Source organism: Naegleria gruberi, assembly GCF_000004985.1.
Source record: "Naegleria gruberi genomic scaffold NAEGRscaffold_44, whole genome shotgun sequence".
Taxonomy (NCBI): domain Eukaryota; phylum Heterolobosea; class Eutetramitea; order Acrasida; family Naegleriidae; genus Naegleria; species Naegleria gruberi.
Genome location: NW_003163283.1, coordinates 258,974 through 277,005, shown reverse-complemented (window position 1 = coordinate 277,005; position 18,032 = coordinate 258,974). Strand labels below are relative to the sequence as shown.

The 18,032-nt window shown below is 33.9% G+C and overlaps 10 protein-coding genes and 3 non-coding genes across 13 annotated transcripts; 9 read left to right on the top strand and 4 right to left on the bottom strand.

Annotated features, from left to right (window-relative positions):
* Positions 1-443: 443 nt before the first annotated feature.
* Positions 444-2,822, bottom strand: NAEGRDRAFT_71145 (uncharacterized protein; the record flags this gene model as incomplete). The annotated part of the gene is made up of 1 exon (XM_002673733.1): positions 444-2,822. One exon carries the CDS (start codon positions 2,820-2,822, stop codon positions 444-446), a length of 2,379 nt encoding a protein of 792 aa, XP_002673779.1.
* Positions 2,823-3,100: 278 nt separating this feature from the next.
* Positions 3,101-5,524, top strand: NAEGRDRAFT_80843 (protein kinase; the record flags this gene model as incomplete). Its single annotated transcript, XM_002673809.1, has 2 exons — positions 3,101-4,086; positions 4,135-5,524. 2 exons carry the CDS (start codon positions 3,101-3,103, stop codon positions 5,498-5,500), a joined length of 2,352 nt encoding a protein of 783 aa, XP_002673855.1. The 3' UTR covers positions 5,501-5,524.
* On the bottom strand, positions 5,521-5,593 carry NAEGRDRAFT_t502. Its single transcript has one exon. It is a non-coding gene; the product is annotated as a tRNA-Ile (tRNA).
* A 215-nt stretch (positions 5,594-5,808) lies between these two features.
* Positions 5,809-8,630, top strand: NAEGRDRAFT_71143 (uncharacterized protein; the record flags this gene model as incomplete). The annotated part of the gene is made up of 2 exons (XM_002673808.1): positions 5,809-6,434; positions 6,479-8,630. 2 exons carry the CDS (start codon positions 5,809-5,811, stop codon positions 8,628-8,630), a joined length of 2,778 nt encoding a protein of 925 aa, XP_002673854.1.
* A 72-nt stretch (positions 8,631-8,702) lies between these two features.
* NAEGRDRAFT_51405 (uncharacterized protein) lies at positions 8,703-9,131 on the bottom strand (the record flags this gene model as incomplete). Its single annotated transcript, XM_002673732.1, has 1 exon — positions 8,703-9,131. One exon carries the CDS (start codon positions 9,129-9,131, stop codon positions 8,703-8,705), a length of 429 nt encoding a protein of 142 aa, XP_002673778.1.
* A 193-nt stretch (positions 9,132-9,324) lies between these two features.
* Positions 9,325-9,825, top strand: NAEGRDRAFT_71141 (uncharacterized protein; the record flags this gene model as incomplete). The annotated part of the gene is made up of 1 exon (XM_002673807.1): positions 9,325-9,825. One exon carries the CDS (start codon positions 9,325-9,327, stop codon positions 9,823-9,825), a length of 501 nt encoding a protein of 166 aa, XP_002673853.1.
* Positions 9,826-10,004: 179 nt separating this feature from the next.
* Positions 10,005-10,075, bottom strand: NAEGRDRAFT_t501. The gene has a single exon. It is a non-coding gene; the product is annotated as a tRNA-Asp (tRNA).
* A 325-nt stretch (positions 10,076-10,400) lies between these two features.
* Positions 10,401-11,021, top strand: NAEGRDRAFT_71140 (uncharacterized protein; the record flags this gene model as incomplete). The annotated part of the gene is made up of 1 exon (XM_002673806.1): positions 10,401-11,021. The coding sequence occupies one exon, from the start codon at positions 10,401-10,403 to the stop codon at positions 11,019-11,021; it is 621 nt and encodes a 206-aa protein (XP_002673852.1).
* Positions 11,022-11,473: 452 nt separating this feature from the next.
* On the top strand, positions 11,474-12,452 carry NAEGRDRAFT_80842 (uncharacterized protein). Its single transcript, XM_002673805.1, has one exon. The coding sequence runs from the start codon at positions 11,527-11,529 to the stop codon at positions 12,214-12,216; it is 690 nt and encodes a 229-aa protein (XP_002673851.1). The 5' UTR covers positions 11,474-11,526; the 3' UTR covers positions 12,217-12,452.
* Positions 12,453-12,638: 186 nt separating this feature from the next.
* On the top strand, positions 12,639-14,153 carry NAEGRDRAFT_51403 (uncharacterized protein; the record flags this gene model as incomplete). Its single annotated transcript, XM_002673804.1, has 1 exon — positions 12,639-14,153. The coding sequence occupies one exon, from the start codon at positions 12,639-12,641 to the stop codon at positions 14,151-14,153; it is 1,515 nt and encodes a 504-aa protein (XP_002673850.1).
* Positions 14,154-14,398: 245 nt separating this feature from the next.
* Positions 14,399-14,479, top strand: NAEGRDRAFT_t503. The gene has a single exon. It is a non-coding gene; the product is annotated as a tRNA-Leu (tRNA).
* A 366-nt stretch (positions 14,480-14,845) lies between these two features.
* On the top strand, positions 14,846-16,584 carry NAEGRDRAFT_80841 (uncharacterized protein). Its single transcript, XM_002673803.1, has one exon. It carries the CDS (start codon positions 15,001-15,003, stop codon positions 16,573-16,575), a length of 1,575 nt encoding a protein of 524 aa, XP_002673849.1. The 5' UTR covers positions 14,846-15,000; the 3' UTR covers positions 16,576-16,584.
* A 252-nt stretch (positions 16,585-16,836) lies between these two features.
* NAEGRDRAFT_80840 (N-acetyltransferase) lies at positions 16,837-17,364 on the top strand (the record flags this gene model as incomplete). The annotated part of the gene is made up of 1 exon (XM_002673802.1): positions 16,837-17,364. One exon carries the CDS (start codon positions 16,837-16,839, stop codon positions 17,362-17,364), a length of 528 nt encoding a protein of 175 aa, XP_002673848.1.
* Positions 17,365-18,032: the final 668 nt, after the last annotated feature.

Here is an 18,032-nt window from a genome sequence, read left to right as displayed (position 1 = left end):
TTTATCATCATCATCAACAACCTCCTTACAATTCTCTCCAACCAGCAGCAACGAACGTTGTTTTCCCTCCATTTTTTTTTCTAAGGTTTTTTATGTAGCTTGTCGGCAAACTGACCACACTCGCTTGAATTTCGACCACACGCAACTCGAATACTCGCTCTAAGAAGCTGGAGATTATTCGGGTGGAAAGTCATGGATACCTAAAAAGGCCCCTGATTAAGTTATTAAGGAAGGTTCTTAAAACAATTAAGTAAATAGCACTTCCTGAATTGGGATGGAAGTAAGGTTATTAAGGAAGGTATAGTTTTTTAATTGATATCTACTCAAATCTGTACATTCAACGTTAGGTTAGATATAATTTCAACATTATTCATGAACTGTATCTTGAGTTTAAAGACCAAATACAACATTTCATCACCACATCACAACTTTATCATGGACATTCAATTTGAATACCACAACAGAATATGTTTTATTTTAGAATTTGAAATTTCTAAACACATGCTTAAGAAGGCTTTTTTAAGTCCTTCTAAAGTGAATATAGCCTGTTTCACTACCGAGGATGCTTCTCTTAACCTATCATTTGGATAGTGTCTCAAAGCAATATATTGACGAGGATGGTTAGCATCTTTTTGAGTGAAAATGCTAATTATTTCAACAACATTGCTCATCTGTTCATTCTTTTGATAATCGAAAATACGACTATGAATTAGAAATGATCTTGTCATGTTAATCTCGGCAATTTTCTTAATACCGAAATTACCTAAGTAGTCAAAAGATATATACCTGTTTGCATTGTTTTCAATATCTTTTAGATTAATTTGTTTCATGACAACCTTGCCATTTTGTTCTATATTGATCTCGAGATTTTTTTGGTTTTCCAAGTCTTGGAATTTCTTATTTAAACGATCGTAATCACCTAATAATTGATTCTGTTCATTGGCCAAGCGTTGATAAGAACCTGCTAATTGCTTCTTATCACCCAGTAATTGTTCCTTTTCATTGGCCAAGAGTTGATTAGAACCTTTTAATTTGTTGTTCTTGCGTGTTATAGTAAACCAAACAATACCAATCAATACTATTACAATCACTAGCAAGCAACCACCAACAGCAACACCCAAAATTATTGAGTTGCTATATTTGTGTTGGCAATTGTCTCCCCAATAATCCTTATGACAATGACACTCGTCAAGATTTATACAACTTCCATTTCCACTGCAAACCATTGTATCATATGACCAAATTCCATGACAGAGAGCATACTCACAATTATCTCCTTGATAGGCTAGAGCTCCATTCACAGTATAACACTCACAATTGTCTACTTCTACACATGATCCTCTTCCTGAGCATACATGTGAATGATTATTAGATAGTGTTCCATGGCAAAGTGTAAATTGACATCTTTTCTCTTCATCTTCACTACTGGCATAACCTTTAAAACATGCACATTCATCAGGACCAATGCATTTTCCATGACCTGTACAACCTCCAAAATCTGAGGAATCCTCAAAACAAATTGGAGTTTCACAATAGTCAATTTGGCTCCATCCATCAGTGCAGTTACATAAACCATTGTCTAAACATGAACCGTGACCATTACAGACCATTGGATGCTCAGAAGAATATTGTCCACAAATGGGAACACATCTTCTCTTATCGATTGAAAGTGCTTTTCCTTCATTGCAATAAATCTCATATTCTGCAATAAAAGACTGGGTTTTCCCTTCACTGGTGGAATAAATAAACCTATTTCCATCTGGATGAACATCTAAATCGCTAAACCTTGTATCGACATCAGACACCTGCAAAGTGGTAAAGGAACCATCAACTTCTAATCTATGTATTGCAGAGTATTGGTATCTAATTCTTGGATCCTGGGCTTTGATCAATGAAGAATCATTGTGAAAGTAATTGTCAATTATATAAACAGTACCATAATTAGTAAACACTATATCAGACACAAAGTAGAGAGAAGAATTAAAAGCCATCTTATTGTGTCCAAATTCACTAACCTCTAATTGTCTTTTTGATGTTCCCATAATGTTTGTCCAAGTGCCGTTTTCGTGATATTGCTTCAAATAGGAAGATCCGTTTTGTAGCATGGCCACATAAACTGTTGAACCATCAGGAGATACCCCAAATGTTGTGATTTCAAAGTTTGTTGCTTTTGGATCAATAAAGATGGAAATGATTTCATTCTTAACCACAAGAATTCCTCTTGCTTCTTGAATGAAGAGCTGATTGGCAGCAAAAACTGTGCTGACTGGATTGTCCAAGCTTACACTAGTTGCAGGCAATCCATCTACAAGTGTACCAGTACCAAACTTTCCAGTTCCTACCACAGTATCAATGTACTGATTCGAAACCTTTCGAATACAGTCATTGCGCGAATCAGTCAAGTAGCGATCCCCTGTAACTTGATCAATAGAATTGTGTAGTGGTCTATTCATCAATGCCTTGATGGCCAAATCACCATCTCCAGCATAACCAGGTTTTCTACACACTGTACCATTCACTCCATCAAAACCTTCACCACCTCCTGCTGTCAAAACTACATACTTATCCTTCATCAATAGTACATAAGTTTTGTGGTCGAGTTCAGTAGTGAAATGAACATGATCACCCGCTCCTTGATATTTAAATGAACCCATTCTACATGCATTGAAGTCTTCCAAAGTACTTGTTACTTGTTCTTGACATGAACATTGAGTAATTACTTTTAGAAAAGTTCTCCTGAGCTTGCTATTATCAGAGGCAATTGAAGGTTGAGAAAAAAACAACAACAATACGAGCAGAAATAAAAGGAAAACAACTTTCATTTCCAAGCTTTTGATGAATAGTATTTTTTTTCTGAAATGGTTGGTGTGAAAATTGTTGAGTTTGGAGTAATAAAAAGTTACAATATGTCAAAAGTCTTTATCACGTTTCAAAATTGAATGAAAAAGGTAAGTATTCGGAATAAAACTGTAGTTGAATTTACAGTTTTTGTAAACATTTTACAGCTCGTCTCTTGTATAATAACGATCTGAGCCCTTTCGTTGCATCAGTGAATAAATGTAACAAAACTGTTTCAAAAAGTTCAACAACATCAAAAAAAATGTCATCCTTCTTGAAAAAGTTGAGAGGTGGATCAAAGGAAGATAAGAATACAATTTCTTTAGAATCATCACCATCACCAAATACTAAAACAGCAACTATATCCCCAACAACCAACTCGGATCCTATAAGAGTTTTGGTAAAATTACAAAATTTATCAAATAATTCACAAGAATGTCAATATATTAGATTAAATCCTTCCGATACATTATCTAAAACAGAGCTTTTCAAGATTATTCAATCTAAATTCCAAGATTCGAATCTGGAAGAAAGTTTGTGTAAACTTTCGTATTTTGATGTAAAATTAAAAACGGAAGTATCCATCTTTGATAGTGAAGGAGTTGAAGATTTCATGTTATTTTCCAAGACGGCAGCTCCAGAGGACAAATCAATCAATGTAAAATATCAACCAAACAAATCAAATTCATCATCTTCAGATTTCCCTTCAATGTCATTCGAAATGTCAAATAGCATTGCTTCTTTCAAATCAATGAGTGGAGGAGAATCATCATCACCTGGTAGTACTGGTAATAATTCCAATAAGGCCACCAATAATTCAGTTATTAGAAATGAAACATTCTCTCAAGAAACAGTAGAAGCCATCTTGGAAAAGAGATATTCTGAAATTATTCGATTGGATGCTGGTGCTTTTGGAGCTGTCTATAAAGTGGTCGATAGAAAGAATGGAAAGGAAAAGGCCTTGAAGATCATGATCATTGAGAATGTTTCGGATATTAATAATGCACTCCAAGAAGCCATGAAAATGACCAAATTGACTCATGAACACATTGTTTCTACATTGGATGTCTTTTTGCCAGGAGTCATGTCCAAGATTTGTATTGAAATGGAGCTCATGTCAAAGGGAAGTCTTTACTCATCGGTTGTGAAACCAAAATTGGAATTGAATGAAAATATGATGAAAGAAGTGGCCAGACAAGTTTGTAGTGCTTTAGACATGATGCAGAAAACAGATGGAACTATTCATAGGTAGGTAATTTCAAAATGTTTCAAATCTTTGATTTAATTGAATTATAGAGATATCAAACCACATAATATTCTGGTTAGAAATTTGGATCCTGAACATGAAATTATTACTGTTGCTTTGGGAGATTTTGGATTGGCTAAATCTTTGGAAAATTTCACTCAATCAGTTGCTATTGCGGGTACAATGAATTATTTAGCTCCAGAATTGGTCGAATATTCTGTGAGTAATATGGGATCCAATCCATTTTCATTTGCATCTGATATGTTTGCTTTGGGTGTTTCCATGTATCAACTTGCTACTTTTGATATGGTCACATCATTGGCAACACTTGTCACAAGTCAAGATGAAGAAGATTTCAAGAAATTTATATCCAAAAAGATTTTGGAAAGAGGAAATTTCTCTACAGATTTTATTGACCTTGTCTATTCCATGTTGAGAAGAAATCCAAAGGACAGAATTTCGGCTGAAATGGTTGTTGCTTGTTTGAGTTTGAAAGATTTAGATTTGAACTTGGATAGTTTGGATTTGAATTTGGACGGTTTGGATTTGAACTTGGATGATTTGGATTTTGCCTTGGATGATCCCAATGCTACTACTGAAGAATCCAAAGATCAAAATGCATTGATATTTTTGGAGGAAGTCGACAAAATAGAGTCAACTGGAAATTATGATGAATATTTGGATTTTAAAAATCCTCTCGGTATGGTTTTACAAAAGAAGCACAACAGATTGATAATTAGTAACTTTTTAAATTCAAATTTATTATCTTTGGATTTGACAAGTAGAAAGATTGAAGTTCACACCAATCTAGGAGATATGCCAGACAAGATGTGTTATTCCAGCATTGATGATAGCTTTGTAATTTCATTCATGGGAAAGGTTTCTAAATTCTCCTCTTCCAAGAATGGAAAAGAAATTTGGTCATATCCAATCAGAAGAGCCAAAGGTGTTACTTGCCAAGACTCAGATGGTACAATATTTGTAGGTGATGCTATTAATGGCGATATTCTTGTACTTTCCAAGGATGGAAAATTATCAAGAACCATCACTGGTATTGGAATTACCTTCCCAACGGACATGTGCCTCAGTGCAGATCAATCTCACTTGATTGTCTGTGAAAAGGAAAAAAATCAACTCTTATTTGTTTCTAAAGAAGGGAAAATTATTAAGAATGTTCCGTGTGGAGTGGAAATTCAATTTGATAAGCCGTACGTGGTGAATGTGGACGCAAAGAATAATTTTATTTTTGAGGCAGAATACGATTCCAATTATTTGAGAATTTATAATGGAAAGACATGTGAATATGTGACAATATTGTATGTTGAAGGAACAGTTTGTGGATGTTTGGCAATTGATTCACAGGAAAGAAAAGTTTATGGTTTCTATGGTTCTGTCTTGAAGATTTTCAATTACTGAAATAAAAATATAAAATTTCATGCTGACGGACGGGATCGAACCGGCGACCAATGGCTTATTAGACCAACGCTCTACCGACTGAGCTACGCCAGCTTACATTCATTATGAAATCCCTTTAGATGTTGAGCAGTCGTTTCTTAAATTGTTGCTCTTCTTTCAATAAACGCAGCTTTAATTCAATAGTACTCCATTCAATAAAATTCAGATTTAACCAATGGCTCGAACCCTTAAACTTTGATAAAAGATAGTTATGATATTCTCATTGTAAACTTTGATTCAATGGGTGAATGGCTAAATCTCATAAAAAAATGCACGAACTCTTTTTCATCTCTTTCCTTCTTTTGATCTCAACCAGCCTTGCACACACATCCATACAACAACAACAACACCAAGAATTACCCCTCTCTCAAGGTTGGTGTCTCCAAAACAACAATCAAACCATCAGAGAATGTAATTTTCAAATTCCAGCAACAGTCCACACCATTCTCTATAATCGGAGTGTAATTCCTGATCCGTATTATCGATTTAATGATGTACTGTTGAGATGGGTGGCTTTGGAGGGGTGGATATTTACAAATCAATTTGATTTGGGAAGTGGCATGAAAATGAACGAAATGAAACGAATTTATTTACAATTTGATGGATTGGATACTGTTTGTGATATTGAATTGAATGGACAGTGGATTGGAGGTAGTGAGAATATGTTTCACAAGATTGAGATTGATGTAACTGATTTGATAAGAGAAAAATCCAATTTGTTGGTTGTGAAATTTCAATCTGCTATTGAATATTCGAAACGGAAAGCAAAGGAAAGTCTGTATCCAATTCCAACAAGTGATAATGAGCAAGTTCAGCATGGTGAGTTGAATAGAAACTTTATAAGAAAGACACAATCTTCGTTTTCATGGGATTGGGGTCCTTGTTTTGCTCCAATGTAAGTTTCGAATATTTCCTCACTAATTTATAAAAAATCAATAGAGGAATTTGGAAACAAGTCAAGTTGATAACAGTTTATAATTCTCTAACATTGAAAGATTTGAGAATTGAAACATTTCCAGTATCTAATATTATTCCAAAAAGAAACGGAGCAGAAATTATTCCAACACTTTCGAATACGTTCAAAATCAATTCCACTTTCATCATTCAAGTAGTATCAGAGATTAATTTACCAAAACAAATCAAAATTTCAGTGAACATTGAAGATTCCTCATCAAATTCCATTTGCTCCAATTCTCAAATCGTAAACATCAATCAATGTGAAATTTCGAATGGATTTTTACAATTCGAATTAACAACTCCCTGCCAAAATGTTCAATTATGGTATCCAGTTGGCTATGGGTCTCAACCTCTCTATCAAGTGAAAGCCTCACTCACCAGTCAATCATTCCACGACACTTTACAAAAACGAATTGCTTTCAGACAAGTGAAAATAATTCAAAAGCCAATCCAAGAAACTGATCCAATCAACAATCCAAGCAAATCATTCTATTTTGAAATTAATGGAATTCCAGTATTTGCCAAAGGTTCCAATTACATTCCTCCAGATTCATTTGTTGAAAGAGTGAGCGACCAAGATTTGAGAAATTTACTCGATTCCTTCATAGAATCCAATCAAAATACTTTGAGGATTTGGGGAGGTGGAAATTTTGAAAGAGATTCCTTCTATGATTTTTGTGATGAGAAGGGAATATTGGTTTGGCAAGAATTCATGTTTGCATGTGCTACCTATCCAAGAACTGAACTATTCCTACAAAGTATTTCAAAGGAAATTCAACAACAAGCAACTCGATTGATGCACCATCCATCAATTATCATGTGGAGTGGAAGTAATGAGAATGAGGCCTCTCTGTGGGGAGATACTTGGTACTCGCCAGTGATTAATTCAAACACAAACAAGATGAGATACATTGTCGATTATGGAACATTATATTTCGAGACGGTGAGGAGAAATCTTCTTCAAGTGGATAGTTCAAGACCATTCTGGCCATCAAGCCCTTCAAAGGGAGTAATTTCTGAAGAGCCATACGTTGGATATTGGCTTAATCCTTACTCTACCTCATTGGGAGATGTTCACTATTATGATTACAGTACAGTTTGTACCAACGTGGATAATTTCCCAAGAGCCAGATTCATGTCTGAGTATGGACATCAATCGTTTGCCTCATTACAAACTTTCAAATCTGTGAGTATGGCCCAGGATTGGTTCTATAATTCCACACTAATGAATCATAGACAACACCATCCAGACGGTACCAATCAAATACTCTTCCAAATAGGAAATCATTTCAAATTTGATAATTTATATGGAAATTTTGAAAATTTCATTTACTTGTCTCAATGCTCGCAAGCTCTCTGCATGAAAGCTCAAACTGAATATTACAGATCTCTAAGGGATGATCCAAATGTTCAAACATATGGAGCCCTATATTGGCAATTGAATTCGATTTGGCAAACTGTGGACTGGGCGTCTTTGGAATATGGATTAAAATGGAAGATGATGCATTACTTTGTTAAGGATTTCTTCTCAGAGAGTCTTGTGTTATCCTACGAACAGGGAGGATGGTTTAAGATTTTTGTCACCACTGATCGAATGAAACAATTGACAGCATCAGTCACTGTGAAAATAATTCAATATTCGAATGGTGAAATCAAAAAGACTTTGAATTTCCCAAACCTTTCCATTCAACCACTCTCTGGACAAATGATTTTTGCAAAGGAAAGTGAAATGCTCATCCTAGAAAGTTTGTGCTTCCTTTCGAATCGTTGCTTTGTCCACATGTCCTTGACCGACTATTCTACTAATGAGATTATCTCTGAAAATGTTCACTTCCTCTCACCATTGGCACTTGTCACTGATTTGCCAAAAACAAACTTTAAAATTATCAATGCAAAATTATTGGAGGATGGAACAGTGGTTCAATTTGATTTGATTTCAGATCAAGTTGCCTTTTATGTTTGGTTAGAAAATGATGGAAATTCAGGAAGATTTGACAGGAATGGACTAATGATGTTGAAAGAAAGATCAGAAACTATTCGCTTCTCCACTTTAAATCATCAATTAAGAATTCAAAATTTGGATCAATTCATTTCCAATATAAGAATTAAATCCATTCGTGATGTTTACCATTAACTTATTCCTTGCTTTACTAAATATTTCCTTAATTTCCAAAACCTTCAAAAATATTAACAACATCCATTTCCATTACCACTTTGATTCTTCATCCACAAATTGCTTCAGCTGTTCACTCATATTCTGTTTCAAGAAGAGAGTCTGTTCGGAATTCAAAGAAACTCCCAATTTCTGCAAAGCACTCAACAATTCACTCTTCTTTTCCCTAAAATCACTCATCGACAAAATAATTTCTGGAGTTTTAAACGCTTGACTACATGCTGCCTGGATAGCCATCTTGAAGGAGCTTAATTGATCGGAGGCTAATTCTTGATGATTTAATTCGTTGAGAGTATTCTGAAACTCTTCTAATTGTTTGAGGGTTTCTCCCTTGATTTCTAAATATTCTTCTTCCGAATCGAGCAGTTCTCGATTATCTTCTACATCTTCTAATTGTTTGAGGAGTCTACCAAGTTGTTGATGAATTTGTTGAATAATTAATTCCTTTCCTGATGTGGACATTTTTTTTGAATTTGAAATTGTATAAAAAGTTATGAAAAATCTTAATAAGATTGAATGTATAATAAATTTGTAAAGACTGATTCTGTTGATTTTCCGATTTGTGAACCTACTAAAAAAATAAAAATTCCAAATTAGGAATTAGTAAAACAAATAGTGAAACTCATTGAAACAAATCCAACTGAAAGATAAAAAAATGTATCTATTAATCTTGATTTCCCTCTTCATAGTTTCCCTTTCTTCCTATTTATATTGGTATTACTACATTTACGACCCGTTTCTTAACACTTTAATCGAAACGTGCAAACATTTAATTCCAAAACTGAAATCCCCTTGTGGTGAAGACGAGAGAACATTCTACTCTGCAAATGAAATGAATAATATACTTCGTAATTCAAGCTTGAAGAGTCAATTTAGAGATGGTAATATTACTAGTAAATCTGAAATAATGTCTTTAAATGTTTTTACCCAACTCCATGTGGTAGTACTAGTTGTGAAGAGAGATGGAAAGAAATATGTTGTGGATCCATTGATTCACAGATTTCTCGATAAGAAATGTCATTGTTATTATGAAATGAAAAATATAAAGCCAAATACTAAAAAGATTGTATATAAAGCTGATAATGGAAGATTGTTTGCATGTGCTGAATTGGAACGTTATGAATATCTTTTAGGTTCTCGTTATACGAGATGTTGACTTTAGTATGATCGAATAAGGTAAAAAATGAGTTCAAAAAAATGGACCTGAAACTTTTGTAAATATTTCGATGAAAACAGATAATTAAACCTTGAATTTTCAAATATTGGTAGACTATATTATATAGTTTACATTCTTTGAAAAAGTTAAAATTGAATCCTAATAGTTAAAAAGTTATACTCGAGTGCCGGGAATTGAACCCGGGTCGCCAGAGTGACAGTCTGGAATGCTACCACTATACCACACCCGATTACATCATTGATACTAAGAATATCATTTTGTGTTCATCCTTACGCAATTAAGCCTTCAATCAACTAAAATTAAACCAGTCAAATAAAACTTTAAAAAAAAAATGAAAAAATTCACCAGAGAGAAGAATTACTTTACCGTTCGTACGGCAAAGAAGAGTAAGTTGAAGCAGTCATTAAATCACCATCACTCACACATTAAATTTCCAAAAATCATATTCTTTTTTTTATTATTATTCATGAACATTATTACATTCGGAATGTTTGATTCGGAAATGAAACTCTATCGGAATAGTTATTCATAATGTACCAAAAGGAACTAATTTAATGGATGTATTGGTAAAGAATAATGTTAATTTTGCATACCCTCTCAAAGTCTTAGTCTTTCCATTTCTTGCATTAGGAATTTTAAAAGCCACTCAACTACCAAAACTCCAATCAACAGTTTTCTGTTGTGGAAGATTGACTGGTGACTTTAAAAAGGTTCCATTGTATACTTGTTCTCAATGCCTTGTGGAAGTTAAATATGCAAATGCACCAAAGAAATTAAACCTAATAGAAAGAGTTACCAAGTCCAATCCATTTTTGGGTATCTTTACTGACAATGAAGTAAGACTGGCTTGTAGAACTCCTGTAGATGATGACATGTATGTGATTACCTATTGTGACGATGCCCCAAGTAAAAAGTATATTTTATTTATTATTGGCCTAGTAGCGGTCTATATTGGATATTATTTAGTACTATACATGTATGCTTCCACAATAGGGACTGAGAATAATCAAGTGGAATTATCGGATGAAGCTAAAGAATTATTGAAACATTTATCAGAGAAGGATTTGGAAGAATGGGTTAAATCAAAATCTGAAGTAAAGACAGGTAGTATGAAGGCAGCTGAGGATGAAATTGTTACAATCAAGATTACTGACATTTCTAAAACTGAAAAGTGAGAAAAATAAGAAGATTGTTTTCTCCACTCACTAGGTTACCATTGTAAATATGCTACATTTGAATAAATTTGGTTTATTAATATTGGGCCAGATGAATCAGTGTATCAAGTCGTGGTTACAATTAGGTTGTAACTTGTCAACTTTTGATTCATGACAAGATCTATTGTAACTGTTAAAAATCTCAGATTTGATTCTGAGCTAAGAACAGATATTTGAAAATAGGTTGAACGAAACACATTCAATTTCCAACGAAATAAAACAAATAAAACTAAAAACCAAGTACAAACCTAATATACAAGAAATTGCTTTAACTCAATTAGTATTCATTCCTTAGAAACTAAATAACCCAAAAATACATCACATAGCCAGTAATTTTCCCTCCGCGCCAAACAACTCAAGTCAATCCTATCAGTCACCTATCATCTACAAATTTCATCCGTAAAAAAAAATGATTATCACCTCGCTGCCACATCACATCTCATCCAACGGCAGTCAGAGCATCACAATGAGAAGCAACAAGTTTTTCATCTTGACCTTCCTCACCATTGCTCTCTTCCTGATGGTCGTGCTTCTCTCTACAACAGCAACAATAAATTTTGTGGAGGCAAAAAAGGAAAATATTCGTGTGGTCCACAAGAAACGAACCATCCGCTCTCAAAAACGCATGAAAAAGACCCTCATTAAATTATTGAAGAAATTCTCATCATCAGGTTCATCATCCAAATATTTGGCAACGGAGGAGAGCAAATCCTTGCACATGCACTTGACTCGTGTTGAGGAACGTTTGAGAAAGACTTTGGCGCGCTTGGAAAAACGCTACAAAAAATTGAACAGACGTGTTAAGGAGACTCATAAGAAGGTTGTTGAGAAGAAGAAGGCTTACAAGAAGGCACAAAGAATTTATAAAAAGTATGTGGCCCGATATGAGAAGAGATCATCCACAACAACAACAGAACAACAAACAACCTATGAGACTGCTACAGCCAAGTTGAAGGAATATCAAGCTATTTTGGAGAAGGAAGTTGGTAATTTGAGAAAGTTTAGAAAGGCTTGGATTTCTGCTAGAAAGTTGAGAAGACAACACAATAATACCATCAGAAGACAATTAGATATGATTGATTCACTCAGAGGTATGATGGGTAAGCCAGAAGAAGCAGAACAAGCTACATCTTCTGCTACTGCTGCCAAGAATTAACATCTTCATCAGAAGCTGAACTATTTTGCCAACAATTAACAACAAGATGTTGATGTGTGTTAATTGCTTTGCTTTACTATGTACTACTATTATTATTGTTATTTGTTAACAACTTGTGTTAATGTGTATCAACAATATCAATAACAACCGTTTCATCTTGTGTTGGAAACAATGAAGGATTGTCTTTCTTAGAGAGGAAACAATAAATTGTGCTCCTGCCTGCTCAGGACAACAACAATCTCATGAACGTGAACCTAACCGAACAACCTCTTCGAATAGCTATACACTTTCACATTCAACTGCAAAAATAACAATTCACACTCGTTATCACGATTCATACGTCAAACTAACAGCTTACCTAAACAATTCATCAACAAAAAAATCGTCCAACTGTCAAACTTCCATCACACACACTATTAGAAATGGGTGGCAAACCTTCATCTTTTGACTCCAAGCCTGCATCATTTGAATCCTCTACTGTGGATATTAGCCAAGTAGTAAACAAACCAATCACTGAATGTGATGCTGAAGATTTGCTCGTCCTTCTGAGACACTATAAATTCGAGGATAAGAGCAATAAATTGGCCAGTGTCATCAAGGAAAAAGACATGTCTGGAAGTATATTCTCTGCACTTGTTGCACCAATACTGGAGGAGAATCAATCAAAAATTGAAGACGAAAGGGACCGATTGGCTAGCAGATATGCCACTCGTTATGCCATCACGGAAAGTTTGCTATCACGTTTTATTGAGAATGTGGTTATTACAAAGATTAAAAGGGATGTGTCGAATGCATCAAGTAAGAAAATTAATATTTCATCCATTCCAACAACAACAGCAAGTTTGCATTCAGAGACTCAGGATCCAGGTGTCACTCCTCAAACTTTTTATAACATTTCAACTGCATACGATCAAGATAAATTGAACGAGTGGGAGAAGAGAGGAATTGAAAAGGTCAAGAAGAATTTGGTAAAATATTATGAATTTTTGAAGGAGAAGAAGAAGAAATTCGAAACTTGTGGATTGATAGGTGACTTGGAAGTGGATGCTCAAAATATGGTCTGCAAAGATCGTTTCATGTTCAACACATTCTGTGCTCCAATTTTGAGTAATTCAAGCAGGAGAGTTTTGACTTCTGAGCCATATATGCAAGTTAAGTTGATCATTTCAGAAATTGAGGGAAATGAAATTTATAGATCCATTGTCTCAAAAGTAGTGAATACAGAATTTGGCCTCCTCCACACTGGATTATTGATTGGTGAGTGGAAATTCGATTGGTACGACAATTCAATGGTCAGTGTTAGAAAGGAAAAGAATATTGGCTCTGGAAATGCAATTGCTGTTATTGATTTGGGATCTCTGATTGATCAAAATTTAATTTTGAGTGCATTCTTCAAAATTTCAGACATTGTTTGTAAATACAATGCCACTATGGAGTACGGTCAATTGAATTGTAATTGCCAACACTTTGTTTCGGAACTTTTGGATGCACTTTCTCTTGTCACTCCAAAATCCAAGTGCTTTGAAAAGTATTTTAAAAATTTAAAGAAGGGAGATATGGCAAGAAAATTCTACTTTAGCCCAGCTTTAATTGACAAGATTCAAAAAGCTCAAGATTCAATTTACAAGAAAAAGAAGTCAATCAAATTCGAAAGTAGAAAAGATCTTGATGAATTCTGTTTCTTTATCAAGGATTTAGGTCATTTTACAACAGAAGAAGGAAAGGAAGATTATCAATTGCTTAAATCATTTGATAGATCGTTTGTAATTGCTGGTAAGGGAAGAGATGGATTGGTCGTGGTTGACTATTCTGTGGAAGGATTCAAGAAGGAGAATGCATTCTTTTCTCAATCTGGTCTTCATGATGATACCAGTATTACCAATATCAAGTACAATGTAAAGGATTTGGACTTGTCAAAATATTTCCTCAAAAGATAGACATCAATAAAGATGAAAAACTGCCAAAATATTATTCATGTTCAATCTGTCATTCCCCTTTGATATTAATAAGTTTGACTGTCACCATTTAAACTCTGTATTTCAATGCATCAGTATGATCTCAATTTCTTCAAATTAATATTCACAATCTTCCACACTCACCATTCGCTGTTCTTTTCTTCATCTTTTTCCATTTTACAATGATCATACTTACGAAGAACATATTTAAAGATAATAAATGTGAAGCAGGGGTTCCCGAGTGGTCAAAGGGGGTAGACTCAAGTTCTACTGCGCAAGCTTCGTGGGTTCAAATCCCACCTTCTGCAACTTTTTATTTTAGTATATTTCCTGCTACCATTTTGTCTTTACTATAAGGAGGTGTAAAATCAATCTCTTATCTTCTATATTTATTCTTAAAATAGCCTCAGATTAATTTTGTTTGGTTTTTGAATTGAAATTAACAAGCCAAAATTATTGCTTCTGTAAATCTTCCAAAATTTGTTCAAAGTAGAGGATATCTAGAAATTGCACAAGAGTAATTTTATGATTTTCAATCCTGCATTCACATTTCATTTCTGTCAAACAACAAACTACAGCTTTGAATCACGTTTCAAAGAACGTGAACATCGATACTTTTTTGTCAAGATAATATTCTTTCATTAAAACTCATAAAAAACCAACACGTGTTTACTTCCTCTTCTAATTAGATCAAATCAATAAGAAAAAACACAAAAAATCACAAACTCTGCACCAACCGATTCATTGTTCCTAACAAGAGAGCACAAACAACATTATAATATTATAATTATTATTATTTATTTAAATATATTTAAAACAAGCATCGGAGATGGGCAATTACTTTTCTCAAGATTCCCTCGAATCATTCAATGTAGGAAAGGGTTCCGATTCTGCAAATTCTGTACCAACCCGAGCAATTACTGATAAGCCAATTAATAATTGTGATAATAATGATTTGATAAATCTGATGAGAGAATTTAAATATCAAAATTCCTTGATTGAGAAGTTATTGATCAATAATACAATGTTTCATGGTCATGTTTTTAAGGATTTGGCCAAGGCTATTGTTACCGGAGATCGTTCAACAATTGATGATGAAAAACAATATATTATTGCAAGGCTTTCTAAATTATATGATGTTGATCAGGGAAGTATGAGTTCGTTTGTGGATTCAGTGGTTGAGGCCAAGATTAGAAAGGATATTGAGAATGGCTCTGGTAGGAAGAATACTTTTGCTGCAATGGAACAGAGATATAATCCAGCTTATCAATTTGATTCTGTTCCAACGACTGGAACTCAGAGTGATATTGGCACTAATTCAAATAATGTACATTTACCATCGGATGATAGTGATTTTGATTCGAGAACTCCATTTGATGAGGAAAAACTTAATGATTGGGAGAAACAAGGAATTGAACATTGTAAAAAGAATCTCTCTGAATATTACAAGACTCTCAATGAGAGAGGAAAATCATTCAAGAGTGCTAATCTTACTGGTGATTTGGATTTGGATGCCCAAAATTTAACATGCAAGGATAGATTCTTGTACAATACATTTTGCAGTAGAATTTTGGCAAATCCAAATAGAAGAAAGATGGAAAAGCCTCCTTATGTTGCTGTTAAATTGGTCATTTCAGAATTGCAAGGAAATAATTTTATTAGAAGCGTATTGTCCAAGATTGTTACTACTGAATTTGGTATTCTCCATACAGGAATCATGATTGGAGAGTGGAAATTTGATTGGTACAATAACTCTCTGATTAGTGTTAGAACTGATAAGAATATTGAATCATCCAATTCAATTGCTGTTATTGATCTTGGTTTTTTGAGAACCAAGAATCAAATTATGGATGCCTTCTTGAAAATTACAGATATTTGTTGTACATTTAATGCTAAAAAGACATATAGCCAACTCGATTGTAATTGTCAACACTTTGTCTCTCAAGTTTTGGATGCTCTCTCATTGAGTAGACCAAGTGGAAAGACCTTTGACAATTACTTTTCCGATTTAAAGAAGGGTAACACGAGTAGAAAATTCTACTATACTGAAACTTTAAAGGCATTCATTCAAAATTTGGATTACGAGAATGAATTTACCAAATTGGATACAATGATATTTGAGAATAGAAAAACATTGGATGAATTTTGTCACTGGTTGAATTCGATAGGATATTTTGAAACTGATGCAGGTGAAGGAGATTATAAATTATTGAAAGCATTCGACAGATCATTCTGTATTGCAGGAGATGCTGAGGGAAGCACCATTGTGGACTATTCATCTTATTCTGGAGTAAAGGATAATTCATTCTTTTCAAAGAATGGTGATAGATATGAAACAACCATCCATAAGATTGAATATAACGTTCAAGATTTGGACTTTACACCTCACATACCAAATAGATAAATTAATTTTCTAACTTTATTTTCAATTTCGGAAATCATATTAACGATACTGCTTAATTGATAGTTGAGCTGTTAAGTAATACTAAGCATAGAACTATTCCTTAATAAATTAAGCCAACTTGTTTCAATTTTTCTCTGAATCTGATGATATTTATTAAAAATACATTGTGTGATATCGACAGTAATGCAAATTGTACAAATTGATTATGATAATTGCAAATGAGATTCAACAAATTTGTTCAACAAAATTCTTCAAAAAAAAATGTCATCAAACAGCTTTACAATACATCAATTACAACCACTTAATCCAAACCATGAAAATATTCACTCAACCCAAAACAAATTACATGAAAATCTACTTGTATTATTAAAGGAACAATTCGAGTCGGAAAATCGAATGGAAGAAGATGCAAATCTTCATTTGGAATCCTTTCTCGACAACATGAAAAATACTGGAATGATTTCCAATACATTTTGGGTCTTAATTGTGGAAAATGATGAGAGAGAAGCGTGTGGATTTATTTGTTTATGTTTTCTTCCAAAATTGAATAAGAAAAATGGTTATCTCTATGTGGACGAATTGTTTGTGAGGGAAAAATTCAGGAGATGTGGAATTGCTAGTATTCTACTGGACGAAACTAAGAAAATTGCAAAGAATTTAAACATGGCAGGTGTTCGTCTATTGGTAAGGAATGAAAATCTGAAAGCTCAAGCTCTCTATCAGAAATCTGGTTTTTCTCTAAGTGAAACTTTGTTTGGTCAATTTATTCCCCCAAAGAATAATCAATAAAATTGTTTCTAACGAATTCGTTAACTTCTTAATGTTGTTATTATTATACCAATTGCTATTGTTCAACGTATTTGTCTATTACCAATTTAGGATAGAGAGGTTATGAAAACTAAATACATTCTAATGAAGTTGTCAAAGTTACCGAACCTGTCATAATACATTGGAATGGGGCTGCCAAACATTAACTTCATTATTCAGCACATTCAGATAAAATTATTCTATTCTTCGGTCAAGAATTTCAGTTTGGCAGGTTTCATAAATTGTTTAGGTGTTTGGCAACGCAAAGTTCCTTTCGTATTACAATAAAAACACTTTGAAAAAAACAAATCAACACATTAAAAGTAAATTCTTCCCAAGAGGTTTTCTTAGAGAATGGATGATGAACTTTCGTCTAGTTTCTCATTAGATTCTAGTGCATGTCTGGAAGACAATAATTTAGACCCTCAAAGTGGGATTCAGAGAAATGAAGTTCACTTTCGACTTCCTTCACCAACACAACAATCCGAAACCATGCAAACTTTCCAGTGTAATCTTGCCGAAACCAATCAACAACCAAAAATAATGAACCAATATCATCTTAAGCAACACCAAGCTGCCGATGGACAGGATCAACAGCATGCAGTCGCAACTAAATCATCCGAAACTTTAAGAAACAGAAGAGTTTCAAT

Coding starts and splice junctions, on each gene's coding strand:
- NAEGRDRAFT_80842 (XM_002673805.1), top strand. CDS start 11,527: ATGAGAAGCAACAAGTTTTTCATCTTGACCTTCCTCACCATTGCTCTC.
- NAEGRDRAFT_80841 (XM_002673803.1), top strand. CDS start 15,001: ATGGGCAATTACTTTTCTCAAGATTCCCTCGAATCATTCAATGTAGGA.